Source organism: Taudactylus pleione, unplaced genomic scaffold (assembly GCF_031769625.1).
Source record: "Taudactylus pleione unplaced genomic scaffold, aTauple2 ptg000740l, whole genome shotgun sequence".
Classification (NCBI taxonomy): Eukaryota; Metazoa; Chordata; class Amphibia; order Anura; family Myobatrachidae; genus Taudactylus; species Taudactylus pleione.
The window spans coordinates 2,415,001-2,433,728 of NW_028285142.1; the positions used below are offsets into that span (position 1 = coordinate 2,415,001).

Here is an 18,728-nt window from a genome sequence, read left to right on the forward strand (position 1 = left end):
ATATAGAGGGTTCACCACAAGATGTAAACCATTGGTGAGCCACAAAAACAGGAAGACCAGATTAGAGTTGGCCAAATAACATCTGAAAAAGCCATTACAGTTCTGGAACAACATCCTATGGACAGATGAGACAAAGATCAACTTGTACCAGAGTGATGGGAAGAGAAGAGTATGGAGAAGGAAAGGAACTCCTCATGATCCAAAACATACCACCTCATCAGTGAAGCATGGTGGTGGTAGTGTCATGGCGTGGGCATGTTTGGCTGCCAATGGAACTGGTTCCCTTGTATTTATTGATGATGTGACTGCTGACAAAAGCAGCAGAATGAATTCTGTAGTGTTTCGGTCAATATTATATGCTCATATTCAGTCAAATGCTTCAGAACTCATTGGACGGCGCTTCACAGTGCAGATGGACAATGACCCGAAGCATACTGCAAAAGCAACCAAAGAGTTTTTTAAGGCTAAAAAGTGGAATGTTATGCAATGGCCAAATCAATCCCCTGACCTGAATCCGATTGAGCATGCATTTCACTTGATGAAGACAAAACTGAAGGGAAAATGCCCCAAGAACAAGCAGGAACTGAAGACATTTGCAGTAGAGGCCTGGCAGAGCATCACCAGGGATGAAACCCAGCTTCTGGTGATGTCTATGCGTTCCAGACTTCAGGCTGTAATTGCCTGCAAAGGATTTGCAACAAAGTATTAAAAAGTGAAAGTTAGATTTAGGATTGTTTAGTTTGTCCCATTACTTTTGGCCCCTTAAAAAGTGGGAGACACATATAGAAACCGATGTAATTCCTGCACCGTTCACCTGATTTGGATGTAATTACCCTCAAATTAAATCTGAAAGTCTGCAGGTAAAGCACATCTTGTTTGTTTCATTCCAAAGCCATTGTGGTGGTGAATAGAGGCCAAAATATGAAAATTCTGTCAATGTCCCAATATTTATGCACCTGACTGTATATGTATGTATATATATATATATATATATATATATATATATATATATATGTACGCAGGCCATTACATGTGTGAAATAAAAAATCCGATTTTTAATTGTTTAGTAAAACTTTTCTTCATCTATTTCCAGGCTCCACTCAGACGAGACATGTTCCTGAGGAGAAGCACAGTCATCTGCAGAGCATCTCTAAGCTCCTCCTGGTGATCAGCTGCGTGTACGTTACTATTAGTGTTACATATGGGTGTGTGTGTGTGTGTATATATACAGTGTATGTGTATATACATTATATATGTAGCAGGCTGTGGCGTCCAGGGTATCCCTAGTGATATCACAGAACAAGATCTGCGCATTTGCAGTGCAGCGGATGTCAGATAATGGAGATGTGCGCTATCATTGAGTCTATAATGAATTGAGTGAATAATGTGTCATGTCCTGGTAGGATAGAATGTGGAAGCATTAAACGACATGTATCGCGAGTGCATCGGCAAGTTTGTACACACATATCAGGTCGGCCCTGCCGATATATATGAAAGGTAGATAGGCGCATCTGGCGTACACCGTACACTCGCTGCCAGGACCACTGACATGTCACCTGGACGGGCAAAATTTAAATGCCTGGCTGTGATGTCAGCCCAGACTTATTGCGTGTGTATAGCTCACCAATGGATGTGACAGTGTATACCCAGCATAAGAGCGTCAGACCCTACAACGTGCTCACTCCTAGGGGCGAGAACACTGAGCCGCTCTGTCCATGTCATGGCTTCCTCCTCCTTAGTCCTGGGCTCATTGTGCTGTCCAGCTGGGTCACCATATACAGATTTCTTCTGCTCTTTCCATCATGCTGTACAGCTGGGCCAGATGTCTTTGGCCTAGTGTAGAATACTTTGCTGGCTTTCTTCAGATACCTACAGCCATTCGTGTGCATTTGACCTACAGTATTACCATCGCTCCTACAGTTATTTCTGTATTTTAATGGGGAAACGGAAGGCAGACCTTGATCGGAATCGGTATGAAATACCGCCGGCCGCTGGAAATCCCGATCGTTGTAAGGTAAGTATAGACTAACCTAACCCCCCTAACCCTCCTTAGGGGTGCCTAACCCTAACCTTCCCCCCAAGTGCCTAACCCCCCCTGTAAGTGCCTAATCCTAACCACCCCCTTCCCCGCTGCCTAACCTTAAGTCCCCCGGGGGGGTGCCTAACCCTAACCCTCCCTCCCCCTAGCCTAACCCTATTCCTCCCGGGGGGTGCCTAACCCTAAGTCCCCCCCCCCAGCGGCTGTCCGCTCGCGACGACCGGCGTCGGTGAAATGAGCAGCGTCTACATCTAGACACCCGGCATTTCACCCTCGCCGGGATATGACAGTCGGGAAGCCGGCTGTCGGTTTAATGTCAGCCGGATTCCCGATTGTATACCCCTTGATCTATGTGAAGTAACAAACAGGAATGGATGTTCAAGTAAAGAAGGGGAAGTAGAACATCGCTTCCATTTCTGTGTTCCTGCTCTGTCATCGTCTTCAGACGCACAGTCACAATACTGCGGCTTCATGTTACCGAGTAACCGAGTGCCGGATGCCTGAGTGTAAAGCTGCATACACATCTATACAATCCTTGGCCCGAATACCCCATATCGGATGATCGGGTTTACCATTGCACAGGTGTGTGTATGCTGTACCAGAGCACAGGTGTGTATGCTGTACCATTGCACAGGTGTGTATGCTTGCACCATTGCACAGGTGTGTATGCTTGTACCATTGCACAGGTGTGTATGCTGTACCATTGCACAGGTGTGTGTATGCTGTACCATTGCACAGGTGTGTATGCTGTACCATTGCACAGGTGTGTGTGCTGTACCAGAGCACAGGTGTGTGTATGCTGTACCATTGCACAGGTGTGTGTGCTGTACCAGAGCACAGGTGTGTGTATGCTGTACCATTGCACAGGTGTGTATGCTGTACCATTGCACAGGTGTGTGTGCTGTACCAGAGCACAGGTGTGTGTATGCTGTACCATTGCACAGGTGTGTATGCTGTACCATTGCACAGGTGTGTGTGCTGTACCAGAGCACAGGTGTGTGTATGCTGTACCATTGCACAGGTGTGTGTATGCTGTACCATTGCACAGGTGTGTGTGCTGTACCATTGCACAGGTGTGTGTGCTGTACCATTGCACAGGTGTGTGTATGCTGTACCATTGCACAGGTGTGTGTATGCTGTACCATTGCACAGGTGTGTGTATGCTGTACCATTGCACATGTGTGTATGCTGTACCATTGCACAGGTGTGTGTGCTGTACCGTTGCACAGGTGTGTGTATGCTGTACCGTTGCACAGGTGTGTATGCTGTACCGTTGCACAGGTGTGTGTATGCTGTACCGTTGCACAGGTGTGTGTATGCTGTACCGTTGCACAGGTGTGTGTATGCTGTACCGTTGCACAGGTGTGTGTATGCTGTACCGTTGCACAGGTGTGTGTGCTGTACCGTTGCACAGGTGTGTATGCTGTACCATTACACAGGTGTGTGTGCTGTACCAGAGCACAGGTGTGTGTATGCTGTACCATTGTACAGATGTGTATGCTTGTACCATTGCACAGGTGTGTATGCTGTACCGTCGCACAGGTGTGTATGCTGTACCATCGCACAGGTGTGTGTATGCTGTACCATCGCACAGGTGTGTATGCTGTACCATCGCACAGGTGTGTATGCTGTACCATCGCACAGGTGTGTATGCTGTACCGTCGCACAGGTGTGTATGCTGTACCGTCGCACAGGTGTGTATGCTGTACCGTTGCACAGGTGTGTATGCTGTACCCTTGCAGAAGCGTTAGTAGATAAACAGCTTTTAACGCTACTGGAAAGGTCGGGATCGGGAGGTCGCATCTTATGTTCTGTCTAAACTTTGTCAGCCGGACCTCTCAATCCCATAAAAGCCTGTACACAGCGTGCTCTGTCTGCTCAGCGCGTACGGCGCTCTGTCTGTTCAGTGCGTACGGTGCTCTGTCTGCTCAGTGCGTACGGCGCTCTGTCTGTTCAGTGCGTACGGTGCTCTGTCTGCTCAGTGCGTACGGCGCTCTGTCTGCTCAGTGCGTACGGTGCTCTGTCTGCTCAGTGCGTACGGCGTTCTGTCTGCTCAGTGTGTACGGCGCTCTGTCTGCTCAGTGGGTACGGCGCTCTGTCTGCTCAGTGCGTACGGTGCTCTGTCTGCTCAGTGCGTACGGTGCTCTGTCTGCTCAGTGCGTACGGTGCTCTGTCTGCTCAGTGCGTACGGTGCTCTGTCTGCTCAGTGCGTACGGTGCTCTGTCTGCTCAGCGCGTACGGTGCTCTGTCTGCTCAGCGCGTACGGTGCTCTGTCTGCTCAGCGCGTACGGTGCTCTGTCTGCTCAGCGCGTACGGTGCTCTGTCTGCTCAGCGCGTACGGTGCTCTGTCTGCTCAGCGCGTACGGTGCTCTGTCTGTTCAGCGCGTACGGTGCTCTGTCTGCTCAGTGCGTACGGTGCTCTGTCTGCTCAGTGCGTACGGTGCTCTGTCTGCTCAGTGCGTACGGCGCTCTGTCTGCTCAGTGCGTACGGCGCTCTGTCTGCTCAGTGCGTACGGTGCTCTGTCTGCTCAGTGCGTACGGTGCTCTGTCTGCTCAGTGCGTACGGTGCTCTGTCTGCTAGACACTATTCTAGTTGTAGCTTCAATACCTCAGTAAATATTAAAGTATATAAAGAAAGACAGGATACTGCAGACCCAGAGATATTGTATTCAGCAGCCAGTGACACAGGTATTACACATTAAAAAAATCTGTTTATTGACACGTTTTTTCTTTATCTATGTATTTCCCTATTGATTTGCCCTAAGCACCATCAGCCGATTACTGGTGGCATGTGGGCACATGTGCTCATTATTCTGTGTTCTGTTGGGCTGTGATCTAGATGCCAATCACCTCTCCCACGTTCTCTGTGTCCTTACAGCCTGGTACTGCTGGTCATGCTGAACGTGATGCTCTTCTACAAGCTGTGGATGTTGGAGTACAGCACCCAAGTGCTTACCACGTGGCCGGGCCTCCGACTACAGGAGAGGTATATACACGGGGATGGGGTCAGGAAACGGGTCCCATCCCTTAGCCTCGCAGACCCTAACCTTCTCTTACTCACGTCCAGCCCCCTCCCGCAGTCAGAAGCCGAATGGACGCAGCTGTTGGAGTCTCAGCAGAAACACCACGACACTGAGTTACAGAAGTGGAGGCAGATTATCAAGTCCTCCGTGATGTTACTGGATCAGGTATGTAGTAATTATATTATTAGTACACTGTCAACAAGAGCCCCTTTCTGCAAGCAGTCTGTTTGTTATAAGTACATATAGGTGTGTTATAAGTACGTATATATGTGTTATAAGTACATAGGCTTGTCCTTATACACTGTGGCTTCAGTTACACTAAATAGCCCCTCTTGGCGCCCCAGGTCCCGGGTAGCGCCTCACCGATTGTCTGTCTCTCTCATGTGCGTCTTATTCGTATAAATAAAACAATTGGCAGCGACAAAACTACGTGGCTTGCTGCGTAACGGTGGGTTTCGTTCTGATCGAAATGAATAGTACATACACGTGACCATTTGAGTGAGTACAAATGAACACACTTAATTTACAAGTAACAAACAAACAATTAACATACAAAGTATACAGTATACTCAACTTTTGTCTATATATTCAGATGACTCCAGTAGTTCATCATCTTCAACATAAGATGTACTTCATCCTCATCTTCATCTGGGGAGCCCTCGTTTCAATAAAGCCCTGGTAGTTCAATATACATTGCTGGCACCATATACTGCAGTCTCAGGTCCATGCACAAGCCAAAGAGCCTTTGTCATACCCTAGTCTGGGGTGTTGGCTTTCCGGATATTAAGCCCATATCAGTCACAAACTAGGTATCAAGCACTGATTGATACAACATAGCATGAACCCTATTTATAACTTGCACATGCTCTGTAAGCACTAACATATACTACTAGTCAAAGAAATACAGTGTCCTAGTATGTCTGGAGATAAACTCTCAAAGCCCCTTAGTCTAAAGAAAATGGGCATCACTGTTAGTTACCTATAATGCTTAGCGTCTCTACACATCTTACAATGGTCACCCCACTGCAATGTGGCTCACTGTCTACTGATAACATCATATAAGCTATGGATGGCTCATTATACATCTAATAATAGTGACAGGTACAAGTTAGGGTCCCTCATTTATGTCTTGTTTGACCTCAAGGTGATTTGACCAATCTATGCAAAGACGGCAACTACAATCTCTTTTCAAACCTCAATAGGGCCTAGCAAGGGTTGTGTGCTACAACTTGTATCCCTATGTAGAAATTAATTATTTAACCCACTGGCTTGCACTGATTAATTTGATGTGCGACATTTGTACATCTATGTGTGACTAAGCGCCTCATTTATCAACGAGATATCCCTGTTTTCTCTTGTTACTAATATTAATTTGTGTTTCTTACTGTTATGTGTTTGAAAAATGATAGTTAGGAGCTGATTGGTTGCAGAACCATTTCACATCAGTGATGACAAGAATATCACTTGTTGATAAATTAGGCCATTAGTCTGAATCTGTATATAAAGGGCTCCGATGTGAGCGACCGCGGCTTTTCCTCATGCCAATTCGCAGCCTTGTGTCTGTAGTACACTGAGTGGTGTTTCACTGCGTCTGCTCTGTGTATAATACACACAATCTATAGAAATTTACAGTACGCTACTCCTCTTGGAGCGTATAAATGGTGTATAAATACAGATGTGTCCTTAAACATCTTTGCTGCAGTTGCGCTGAAAAGTCCTTCAGGTCCCGTGAAACTCTGCCAGCATCAGGCGTCTTCTTTTTGTTAAAAAATGCATCTAAGTCGCAATGCGATAAGACTAGGAGGCACCGACAGACTGCGCTGATTAATGTGATATGTGACACTTGTATATCTGTGTGCGACTGAGCCCCTATATCTGTATAGGAAGTGCTACAATGTACCGGCCTCCGCTTTTTTTCATTCCAAGTTCCATTTTGCTTCATATACAGACAGATATGCAGGTGACACATCACATTACTCAGCGCAGTCGGCTGGTGCGTCCTAGTCGCATGGCATTGCCACTTACATGCATTTTCATTAAAAAAAAAAAAAGAAGCCTGACGCTAGCGTAGTAGCACAGGACCTGACTGCACACTCATGCCAGGCATGTCGGGCTGCGTGGTGTATCGAGGGTAGATGTGTGAGGACACATCTATAAATGGTCAACAGCTGAGAATATGACCTGAAAGTCGCCAGTGGTATCAGGAGTAAGAACACAATAATGACCTGCAGCGTCCACTGATGTGAAATGCCGACATTCTGCACGGACCGGCTGCGGAGGGTTAGGCTACGGGAGGGGAGGTTAGGGTTAGGCAATCGGTGGAGGGTTAGTGTCAGCCATACTTACAAGCACCACAGGATCTGCCAGAAATCACCAGGACATCAGCGCCGGAGCAGGTAAGTCACCACTAGGACACCAGGGAGGTTTTGCCTAATCATGCTCCTTGCTCACCGTCTCTCCTCTCTGGGTTTGCCCTTTAGATTGTAAGCTCTCAGGAGCAGGTCCCTCTCCTCTCATTGTCCATGTCCTCCAATCTTCTGTACTGTATGTGACTTTGTCTATGTACCATGTAAGGTGCTGTGGACCCCTTGTGGCGCCTTATAAATAAAGGATAATAATAATAACAAAAATGTTGACATTTCATCCGTGTCGACATAATATGGGTTTGGCGATTGCTCATTGAGTAATTCCAAATATCCAGGCTATTATTTAGCTCTTCTTCAACCAAGGGGGAGTTGATTATCATTGTGTACTTGGATGATTGTTTGATCAGTTCCATTTTATTGCCCAGGCTTTGGTGCTGGACACTATTCAGATGTTAGAATCCCCCGGTTGGATTTAGGATCATAGTTGACTCCCAGCCAACATGTGAATTTCCTTGGATTCCTATGTGGTACCCAGCTGCAGCTGGTGCTCCTGTATAAGGGCAGGATTCTTTCATTACAGGTTCTAGGTCTTTGCTGACTCACATAAGGACCTCTGTTCTTTTGTACATGATGATCTTGGGGAAGATGGTCTAGACATTCGTGGGTTGCCCAGTTTCACTCAGGGGAGTTTCAGGTCGAGAGCTTTGTAAAGTTGAAAACAACTGAAGTCTCCACTTAGTTTGTCCAGGTCGACAGTTTTTCCCTATGAGTGCAATAACCTCTGGTTTAATGCTTGAGGTTGGATAACCTCTGTCTGAGGAGGTCCTTCAACATTTCAGGTTGGACGCTGATGATTACGGATACAAGCCTTCAGGGTTGGGATTTGGTCATGCTTCAGGGTCGTTTTCACAGCCTTTGGACCCTGAAGGGGGTCCCAACGTCCAGAAAATATCCCAGAGTTTAATGTAGTGTTTTATGCTTTAGTAACGTGGAAAAGCTGTAACAATCCAATCAGACAATGCCACAGCTGTGACATACATCATTTATCAGAGAAGACCAAAAGTGATCTAACGATGAGAGCGGCGTGCAGGGTTTTTCGTTGGGCGCGGTGGAATGTTCCAGCCATCCTGGCAGTTTTCATGCAGTGAATGGACAAATTAAAAGCACATTTTCTATGTGGACAGGTCCTTCATACCAAGAGGACTGGTCTCTCCAACCAAAGGTTTTTCTTCAGCTGGTAGAAAAGTCAGATATGATGGCATCCTGGTGGAACAACAAGTATTAGAGCACCAGGACCAGGCATCCAAGAGATGTTATGGCAGTATCATAGAAATGTCATCGTTTCTCGTGGTGGCAATTCTCCCATAGGTCTTCAAGAGTAAAAAGAGAGGGCGTTCCCGTCATCTTTGCAGATTGGTCACGCAGAGATGTCCTCATTATGGCTGAAGGTCCATCTTGGTGACTTTTGCCAGGACCCAACTTAATGAGTGAAGGTTCCTTTCTTCATCAAAGATTACATTGAGTGACTTTAATGGTGTGGCTACAGGGTGCTAAGAGCTAAAGCTCTCTCTGATCGGGTGATTCACCCGACTGTATGCATTTCTTGGCGTGGACAGCATAGCTGCATCATCTACTAGGTTGCCTTGGATGCTAATGTCTCACAGAAGGGTCTGGATGAGGGACTGAGACTTTATTTCCCTTAAGGCCCAGATTTTGTCTCTTTCTTCCATGGGAAATGTACTGGATTATCAGAATATCAGACTTCTTTGCAGGATGTGTTGCGTGTACGTTCTCCACTTGTGCCTCGTCTTGCGCCATGGGATCTTAATCTGGGTACACATCTATACAATCGTCGGGCCTTTCTTTTGATTTTGACCTGTTCTTTCGATATCAAAAGAGAGTGTACGCACCTCCGATCATGTTTTTTCAGAAGAAAACTGGTCGAATCGAGGGATCGCACCTTATGTGCAGTTTAATATTCATCCGACCGGGCCAGATCGGACCAAAAGTGCAATTGCGTACACAGCATCGACCGTTCTTCCGATTCTACACCAGCAGCAGCACCGCCTCTGTGGGTGGTACAATCATTTTCTTTAGATATTTTGGCAGTCTGGGATTGAAGGTCACAAGTATGATCTCAAAGGTGTGTACCCAGCTTTAGTCTGGAGTCGAGTGCTTTACAGCATCCTCAACTTCAGCCTTTTAGAGTTGGTGGATTTAAAATCTCCCACCTGGAAAACTGTATTTCTCCAGCTGGGATAACTTCAAGATTGGAGGTTCCTTGGTGTCGCGGCACAGAGCTTAGGGCTGAGCAGCTGTGTGAGGCCACCACCTGGTCATCTGTTCATGCATTCACCTTATTTTGTGAGCTTTGGCACAGGGACCACTGAGCATACCCAGCCTTAGAGGCAGCATCTGTTACCTCCCCTAAGTATTTCCAATGGCCGCCCTCCCTATAGACTCGTTCTTTGCTTTTCTTGTTTCCTTCTCCTATGTCTCCTTCTGTGGGGCTTTGTTACACTTACAGTAGCTGAAGTAGTGCCCACTCACCTCTGCACCCACTGTAACCCAATATATTTTCATTGTCCCCAAACGGAATCATAGAAATTCCTGTTATATGTGGAAAACAGCAAAAATAGCAGAAAGTAATTTTATTTAACTCCATGCTATTCCCACAGTTAGTTGTATCCTTTAGTAAGTAAATCTGTCCACAGGGGCGTCTTAACAGAGGAGGGGGCCCGTGTGCACTCCCCGTGCAGGGCGCCCCCTCCTCTCCCCCCGGTGGCCGGCAGCCGACTGACGCGGCTGGCCGGCCACCGGAGCATTAGTAGACTCCGGGCACTAGAGTGTGCCCTGAGTCTACTGCGCATGCGCAGAACGCAAGAATTATGGCCGCGGCGGCCATTTTCCAGCGTTCTGTAGACTCTGGGCACTAGTGTGTACCCGGAGTCTACAGCGCATGCGTAGAACACCGGAAAATGGCCGCGGCAGCCATTTTCCCGTGTCCTGAGCAGCACCGACACCCGACGCGGGACCACGGACAGGTAAGTTAAAAATAATATGGGTGCAGGGTGTGCGGTGCAGGGCCCCCCTGGACCCGGGGGCCGTGTGTCCCGCACACACTGCACCCATTATAGATACGCCACTGTCAGTCCAGAATGCTGCCATGTCTGTTCTGTAGAGAAAGCAGAGGTTACTCGGGAAGGTGCTGCTGCTCTGTCTGATGCTGCCCATCCGATAGGCGATTAAACTTAGCGATGGAGCGATAATGACGGTCGTTATCGCTTCATCGCTAGGTAATCGTCCGCAAATCAGGCACAAAAAGGTTATAAACGACCAGCGATGCGCGCGCCCGCTGGTCGTTTTTAACATCAATCATCGCCCGAACATGACGGTCAACCTGACGACCGCCGTGTCCGGGGATGATGGATCTGCATACACGGAATGTCTGAACGTTCAGTGTATGCAGTTCACCCCGTGGGAGATGACGGCGTCGTAATCCTGCCGTCGTCTCCCGCATCGTTAAGTGGATGGTCAGCTTAAAGAGGGGCATCCACCACACGATTTTAGCAAGCGATTGAACGATAACGACGTCGTTATCGTTCAATCCTTTAAAAATCGTTTATAAATCGTGCAGGGTTTGGTTGTTAACGATCAACGATGCGCGCTCCTGCTGGTCGTTTGGTCGTCTCGTCGGTCGACCGAACATGCAGGTCAATTTCACTTGATCTATTAAAGATCGTTTGCAAATCGTTCAGACTGAAAGATAAAATTTCAAGGGAAGATCGTTTAGAGATTGGACAGGGAGTAGATCTTGTAGTGGATGAGCCCCTTTACTGCGGGGCAGGCCAGAAGCCACAACTTACAGTCTGTAGTGACGTCACATTAGTGAGATCATACCTAGGAGCTACCAGTGATGTCACACCAGCTGACTTACTGGGACATCCGCACATCTGCAGATAACGTGACTTGTGGAAGCTGCCATATTGTTTGTTGCATAGGTTTTATCACGATGTTAGTAAGCGGCTGCCACCTATTGCTTTGATATAATGGTAGCATGGTATTACTAAACCGTCATTTGTGTATACATACAGTATGTCCTTTCCAAATGTCCCTTTAATGTGGCTGCAGAATATTGCCTGTGATCATATGAATGTCCCTTTCTCTAACGTCTTCCTATATGTCTCCATCTCCAGATGAAAGATTCCTTGATAAACCTTCAGAATGGGATTGTGTCGCGAGATGTTGTCTCAGAGGCGGAGGAGAAACCCTACCAGTGAAGGTCCATGAAGCGGCCGGCAATGAGATAGTGTGCAATATGTCTATAGAAAAGATTTATATGTAGGTACATATATTATATATATATGTATACTATGAATACAAATTTATATTCTAAAATGAATTTTAAGAAGCAGCTGTACAGAGGGGGGCGGTCTACCCCCAGCTGCTCTGGACGTTTGGCTCGGAGATACCGGGAACGGTGTTTCTGACAAATTTTCTCAGCGTTGTTGCTCTGAAGAAAGAATAGCGCAGCTTTTACTGGGAGCGAGTCTCTTCCTCCATCCATTGTATTATACTGCGCCGTTGCTCTACCTCCGACACCTGCAAACCTTGCTGATGTCAGCCTAAGGCACCCCTGAGACCTGCGATGGTGCCCCCCAAGTGGACAGATGCTGAGGAGACAAACGGAGACACCCCCAGAACTAGGAGTATGGAGCAGAAGGCACAAAGACTGACCTGTGAGACTCCAAGGCTTACCGAGCAATAGTCCCACCACCCTGGAGAGAGCAGTCTGAGAAGGGTCCTGTCTCCTGTACGGAGCAATATGTGGGAGAAGATAGTTTTTATAACATGGGGTTTTTTTTTTTCTCCTTGAGTAATTTAAAGCTTGAATATTAGGGAATTATTTGTCTTACTTTTGAAATGTATGTTGATTCCTTGTTTGTACTAAGCTGTGGTACCTGCAGCTCCTCCCTAAGCAACAGCTGTAGGGTGTAAAACGTCTCTGAGAAAACTGGTCGCACCAATGTTTGGTGGTAAGGACTAGTGATATATTATTTATTTTCTATTTTTCTGAACCCCAATGAGTTTAATCAATGGCGGTTCTTCCTAAATACAATGGGGGACAAAAGTAAAAGCACAGGGAAATTATGGTCACAGTAGAAGCGGCTTGACCGACATGTGGCTATACAGCCGTTGTGGAACTACAAGTACCAGTATGCCCTGTCACCCAGAGGCTAGAAGGGAATGTCTGAGCTTCTGTCTCCATGCCGGCCACAGGACACGTCAGCAGGATGGAGAGTACATCACTATGACTCCGTGCCAAACTTAGACACAAATTTGGAACTAAAGCCACTAAAGTTCCCCGTTAATCACCTCAATTGTTTTATTGCCAGAATAAAATGGCATAGCCGCATACAGCCGGTATAGATCAATAATTCTACAAAGGTGACCGGCTTATACATTGCCGAGTCTCTAGCCAGGCGCGGTTGAGGCGCGGTTGATGCGCGCCGCTCGCTTGTCCCTCATTGCATTTGGTGTATTTCCCGGGCGATGATTCCAGGAGCTGTCGCTGCAAGTTACTATGAATGACTGTTTGTCCAATTATGAATGTGTCTGTTTATATAGAAAGAAATCTCTAAGTATATAAGGGAATGCTGCTAGAAAATATGGGATGCTCTAGACTATGACGTAGATAAGCTGGGAGCTCAGGAGAGAGATCGCTACGCCTAGAGCCAGATCCTTTAGGAAGGGCTTTTGGTTGACCAGCCGGCTTTGGTTGACATTGCCGTATATGTGCTTAGTGGAGATGATGGTAGGACATTACTACCATGTACATGATACTATGGTAGCTGGCTGCCTGTACCGTGTAATGGGGGATCGGGTGCATATTGTAGGACTCTGGTATTAGCTCAGTATTGGCATGGACCCATGGACTCTAAGGCCAGGTTATCGGCTGGTTGTGTCATCGCTAATGTTCTTCCCGGGATTCCAAAGATTGTGTGAGGAGCCGGCTGCTCCTTCTCCTCCCTGGTCTTCACATCCATGGTAAATGTAGATGTAGTCTGACGTTTCTGTGCGGTCCTACAATAGCCGTGGCCGGTTCTACCAGTTGGCAGATATACTGACAATTATGCAGATCCACTGGACTACTGTATGTATCATTATTTATTATTACGGTTCTGTGAACAAGCAACATGTAACCCCCTTCCCACGCTGCCCACCCCCCTCGCAGGCATCTTGTGCATTATGTCGGAGCTTTACACTTTTATTGCTTTTCCAGATTTAAAATAAAACGTTCGGGATTCTTACATTTCTGACCCTGAGAAGATTCCAAAGAGATCAGACGTAGATTTTATGATGGACGTGCAAAACGCTACAATCTATATATACATATATTGCACCTGTTCATTCAATTAGATGTAGGGAAACTTGTATCCATGAAACATAGAAATATTTTCTTTTGTGCACAAGATGTAACCTTTTCATTGCAAGTTATATCCCCTTTGCATGAATACTTACCAAGTGCAACAATTCCCTTTATACTCACGTATGCCATCATAGTTTTGCTAAGGGTCATGAGTGGTAATTTTGTACCCTTTATAGACCCACTCCTGCCTTAATACTCTATTAAGGATAGATATATATATATATATATATATATAAATACATAGTTTTTTTTTATCATTGTTGGGGTTTTTTCTTATTTAGTCTTTTTTTAACTTCGCCTTTAAGCATTTCCATACCTGACGTAAGACCCTGTGGACCCTGCCCCCTTGCCTGACCAATGTCATTGGGACATTAGTACAAAGTGACCGGTTAAGCGATTGCCATTCGTTTTGCTCCTTGCCCTAGTTAATATTGCACTTCTGCCTCGCTTACGTTTGCTTTATCTTGTTTGTGGTATAGAATGTGGTACAGGGTCCCAGCTGTGCTATTGGGGGGGGGGGGGGGCTACGAATGTGACCTTACGTTTGTCTAGTGCTTATAATCATGCTGCTATTTTGGGTTTGCTTTCGTGACAAGACAATCTCAACGCTTGCTCTTCCTGGCTGTATACCCAGATTTTCTTTCCATATGTTCTTCTAATTTGGGGTGGTGGGTGTGTGTGTGTGTGTGTGGGGGGCGTTATTGTGTTGACACGACTAGGGGAGAGGACTTATTCTACAAAGTGGATGCTGCATGCTAACACACGTAATGAGCCCAGTCTTAGGGATAGGAAATTTGTGTTTCGGAATGGACCCCAGTCCATGGTAGAGGTCTCGCTCTGCTGATTAGTATTACGGCACTTATTTGCATGTTGTGTATAAACTATGTAGCTCTTGAGCATTTCTGATGTTCCCTGTTTGTCGGGCTGGACCCGCAGACAGTAGATGATCACACAGGTCACGCAGAATAATTAGAGCTACTGTGCTGAAATCATTTTCTGCCCTGTAACGGGAAAGGAGCCCTGGCTGAATCCGCAAGTTACAAACATCCTCTGCAAGAATCACCCCAGTAGCAAAGGGATTAATGTGACAGTCAGAGTATAACAGGACATAATATATATGCAAAGCAATTCATGTCCGATATCTGCTCCAGGGCCTTTCTCACTGACCTACCGTCTGGCATCTGCGGGCGCTCACTTTCTACCGCACCTTCCAAGCGTCATGTGGACAGCAAATGTTCCTTGTTCAAGAAACTAAAAAATGACTTTTTTTTTATTGATTTATTGAAAAATCCTGAAGTGGGATTTAAATCTTAAATTCCACATGTATAAACCAGTCTGCAAAACTAACGCTTATAAATGGGTACATTGATTTGTAGAATAAAAGTTAAGAAACGGTCCCTATTTGCTTTCTAAGTATGTCGGCGTGCTTTCATTCATTAGGAACCAGTGACCTAACCTCTATTTATCACCCATGAAACAAGAGAGAGGCGATACTTTCATACAGATGTATTTTATATGCCAGGATATTGATCTTGCGCTCTTCTGGGTCTGGCGTTATGACGCAGGTCTGCGGATGTCGGTGGAGGTGTCCTCTTTATACTGCAGGTTATGTTATAGGATTGACAGATTAGAACTAGAATTGTGTGCGGACCCCCGTGTTTTGGTTTTGCCAAACCCACTCTGTTATTTTGGTCCAGATTCGATTTCTTTAAAAATGTATAAAAAAACATCTAAATTCTTGTAATTCGGACTGTTTTATTATTTACATCAATAGCTTTAATTTCCTGTCAATTTGACCACTTCACAGCACCTGAAATCACAAGGGAGGGTTTTAAATGCAATCCAAAATAACGCAAGATCCGGTTTAGGCCCGTATTCAATTTGAGGCGAAAAGTCGGGATCCGCGATACTTTTTCGCCGATGACGTCATTTTCGCCTGTTTTGCTTTCACTCCGTATCGTCTATGAATAGGAGGCAAAAAAAGTGCAGAATTGGGGTTTTGGGGTACAACGTTGCGGGAACCCCCTGCAGCCTTCAGACAGTCCCCCAAAGCTAAACTGCGTCCAAAAATTAAAAAAAAACACTTAACACCCCAAAAAATTACTTTGAATTTGGGGACGTAAAAAAAAAATGTTGGGGGACAAAGATAAAAACTAGCAAACTTGACTCTGAGGGGGGGTCCCCAAGTATACCCCAAGTGTTTTTTAGATTGCAGGTGCTTGCGGCAGGTGGATTTTTCACGATTTTTTCAACTTCACTTTAGCAACTTTTAAGTATGCTGACCCCCCATTTTCAAGTACCCCAAATTTGCTGGGATAAGTTATTTTCATGAAAAAATTACTCCTGAATACTATTCTGCATCAGGTATAGAAAAACGCTATGTAGCAGCTATTGAGCCCGTTTAAAAACACCAAATACCTTCAGCAAGCCATATTGGGGGGTACCATAGGGAGCCCCCATGTCAGAGCATCGAGCATCTTTTGGGGGCTGTCAGGCTGATTTCCCCAAATCTGACAGTACTTTCCGCCTGTTCAAGTTTCGCCGGGTCCCGTTTTCACGTATTCAAATTGAATACGGGGTAAAGCGGGCACGTACGCGATACTTCTCCGCCTACAAAACAGGCGAAGTAGGTGAAAAGTCCGGGACGCGGAAAAGTATCGCGGCTCAGCTCAAATTGAATACGGCTTAGTTCTGAATGGCGAGAAGACTCCAGTGACAATCTGTTCTACTCTGAACCCCAAAGTGGTTCCGCACTGGGACTCTGTTCGACTTGGAACCCCTAAGTTCGGGCGAGTTTGGTTTTAATGAAAACCGAACAGCTCATCTCTAGTCAGATCCTAACTACTGTTGTGGATGTGATACTTGGGTGTCACTGATATAAATGGTCTATGTCCTGCTGAACACTACTATGTTGGAATTAGATTTGTGTCTGGAATAAATTTGGCTTCACATACCTGCTAGTCCAGTGTAGCCCTGGAACGGAGGAAAAGGGGAAGATCAGGTTGTATAGTGCTAGAAACTCTGACTTCCGGTACAGCAAGGAAACGGGACACGCGTGATGAGCTTCCAACCTAAAGGCCTGTAGCTATATTTTACCTGGCACTAGCACCTCCTCTGCTGTAACATGAGTCACGCGTGTGATGACTGTAGCTGGGTGTACTAGGAGCCTGCTTGTCATATCTGCCGTGATGCTTACTTACAGAGCAGGATCGGTGGGAGAGCGATAATCATTTCTAACACTCATTCGCCCGTCGGATGTACAGCACAGTGTAATGGTTGAACTGGTGCTTCCAGTGTCTCCGTTAAAGGAGTCTGGCGTTCCGACCTCCATGCATAGCCTCTATTCACACTGACATTGGTCTGAATACACTCTAGGAAATGTTAGACGTCAGTCCTCAGAGAAGGATTAGAGCCCCTGAAGCTGTTATTCTGCTTTTTCTATGTTGTATCGCTGCCATGTCAACCTAGTGCCATTCCGCGTGTAGGCGTTCAGCCAGCCAAGCCGCCGATTCCACGCCTCGGGTATGGAAGAGTGATACGCATCCTCAGCATTTGCAATCGCTAGGTGTAACGTTGCATTGCAGACCGAGAAGTGTTTATCCCATAAGCCTCTCTGTGCAGGACCTGGCGCAGGCCGAGGCTCCGCGTTTGTCCGTTTGTCGTCTGGTGCTAATAATTGTTGTACAAGAGGCTGCACTGACCCCGAGCAGTACGGACGGCGCTTTCATACAGTATAGTGGGATAATAATAACTCTACTGGTACCAGTTCTCTGGGCATTAACTGCCTCTTTTTGTTTTCTTTTTACGTCTAAGTGAAAGAGAAGAGGATGTACTAAAGTAAAAATAAAACGGAATCTATATTATTACTTATTGTGCTTTTGCTGAAATGACTATATATTTTTATGAATCGTAAAGGGACTTTAGTTGATGTACACCTCACAAAGGTTAATGTATGGAAACAGCATGACTCTATAGTGGCCGAATGTTCATTCTGTTTCCAAGATGTATGAGGGGTAATTGCTAATTGGTGCTGGCTGCGTACAGTATATTCATGTAGTTCTATTGCTGCAGGCTGACTAGGACAGACCCTCTCCTGGTGACAGAGGCCCATGGGGGGGGGGGGGGGGGTGTAGCACGACTGTTGTGTGAACCTGTTTTAGGTTACAGGTGAGTTTTGGGGGTACATGACCTGAGCAATTCCAAAAGCGTGCTCAGGGTATAGGGTACAGAGAAGGGGGTATATATTTACGGCCTCCGCCAGCTGGTGGTCTTGTGGATTATCTGTACACACAACAAACAGTTACTTGTGACTCCTGTAAGACGATGTTTAGCACTGGAATCCACTAGAGCATCTGACAGCCAACAATACCCCCTGCCCCTTCCTCTTTTTATGGATGAGAAGAGTGTGGCGGTCTATCTATTGATTGCAAGTACAGCAGACGAATTCTATTCTGTCAGGTATATTCCACGTGTGCAGCCTTATAGTCACAAGACTTCACAGTCACGTTTGGGGATGGGGGTTGTTCTACGGTGGTACGTGGTTACTGGCCACTGGAATTCAAGAACTTTAACTGTAAAATAAAGAATAAAACTTTTGCGCTGTGCGCAAGGGAGTTGTTTCCTGGGGACCTGGTAATATACTGTAGGTATATAATGGCTACTCTGCCAAATCTCAATGTGAAATAGCTAGGACTCAACTGCGAATAAAACAAACAAGTATTCCAATGAGGGATGTGTCTCTCCTGTTTTTGTTTCCGTGTTGCCCTCTCCGTCCTTCTGTGTGCTCCTCAGCACAAAGTCTATGGTACCCCTGTCCTATCACCTACACTGAATGGGTATGAGCTTGATGATGTAACAAGTGCCATCATTGA

The 18,728-nt window shown here is 46.1% G+C and overlaps 1 protein-coding gene across 6 annotated transcripts in view; it reads left to right on the top strand.

The window, feature by feature from the left end:
- The window catches only part of GRAMD1B (GRAM domain containing 1B), a 690,584-nt gene extending 671,997 nt beyond the window's left edge, over window positions 1-18,587 (top strand). For all 6 annotated transcript variants that reach the window (XM_088457143.1, XM_088457142.1, XM_088457145.1 and 3 more), the window contains 4 exons: window positions 1,094-1,178; window positions 4,917-5,024; window positions 5,106-5,226; window positions 11,624-18,587. In XM_088457143.1, coding sequence (XP_088313269.1) covers window positions 1,094-1,178; window positions 4,917-5,024; window positions 5,106-5,226; window positions 11,624-11,707 — 398 coding nt within the window. In that variant the 3' untranslated portion in view covers window positions 11,708-18,587. The remainder of the gene's footprint in view (window positions 1-1,093; window positions 1,179-4,916; window positions 5,025-5,105; window positions 5,227-11,623) is intronic.
- Window positions 18,588-18,728: the final 141 nt, after the last annotated feature.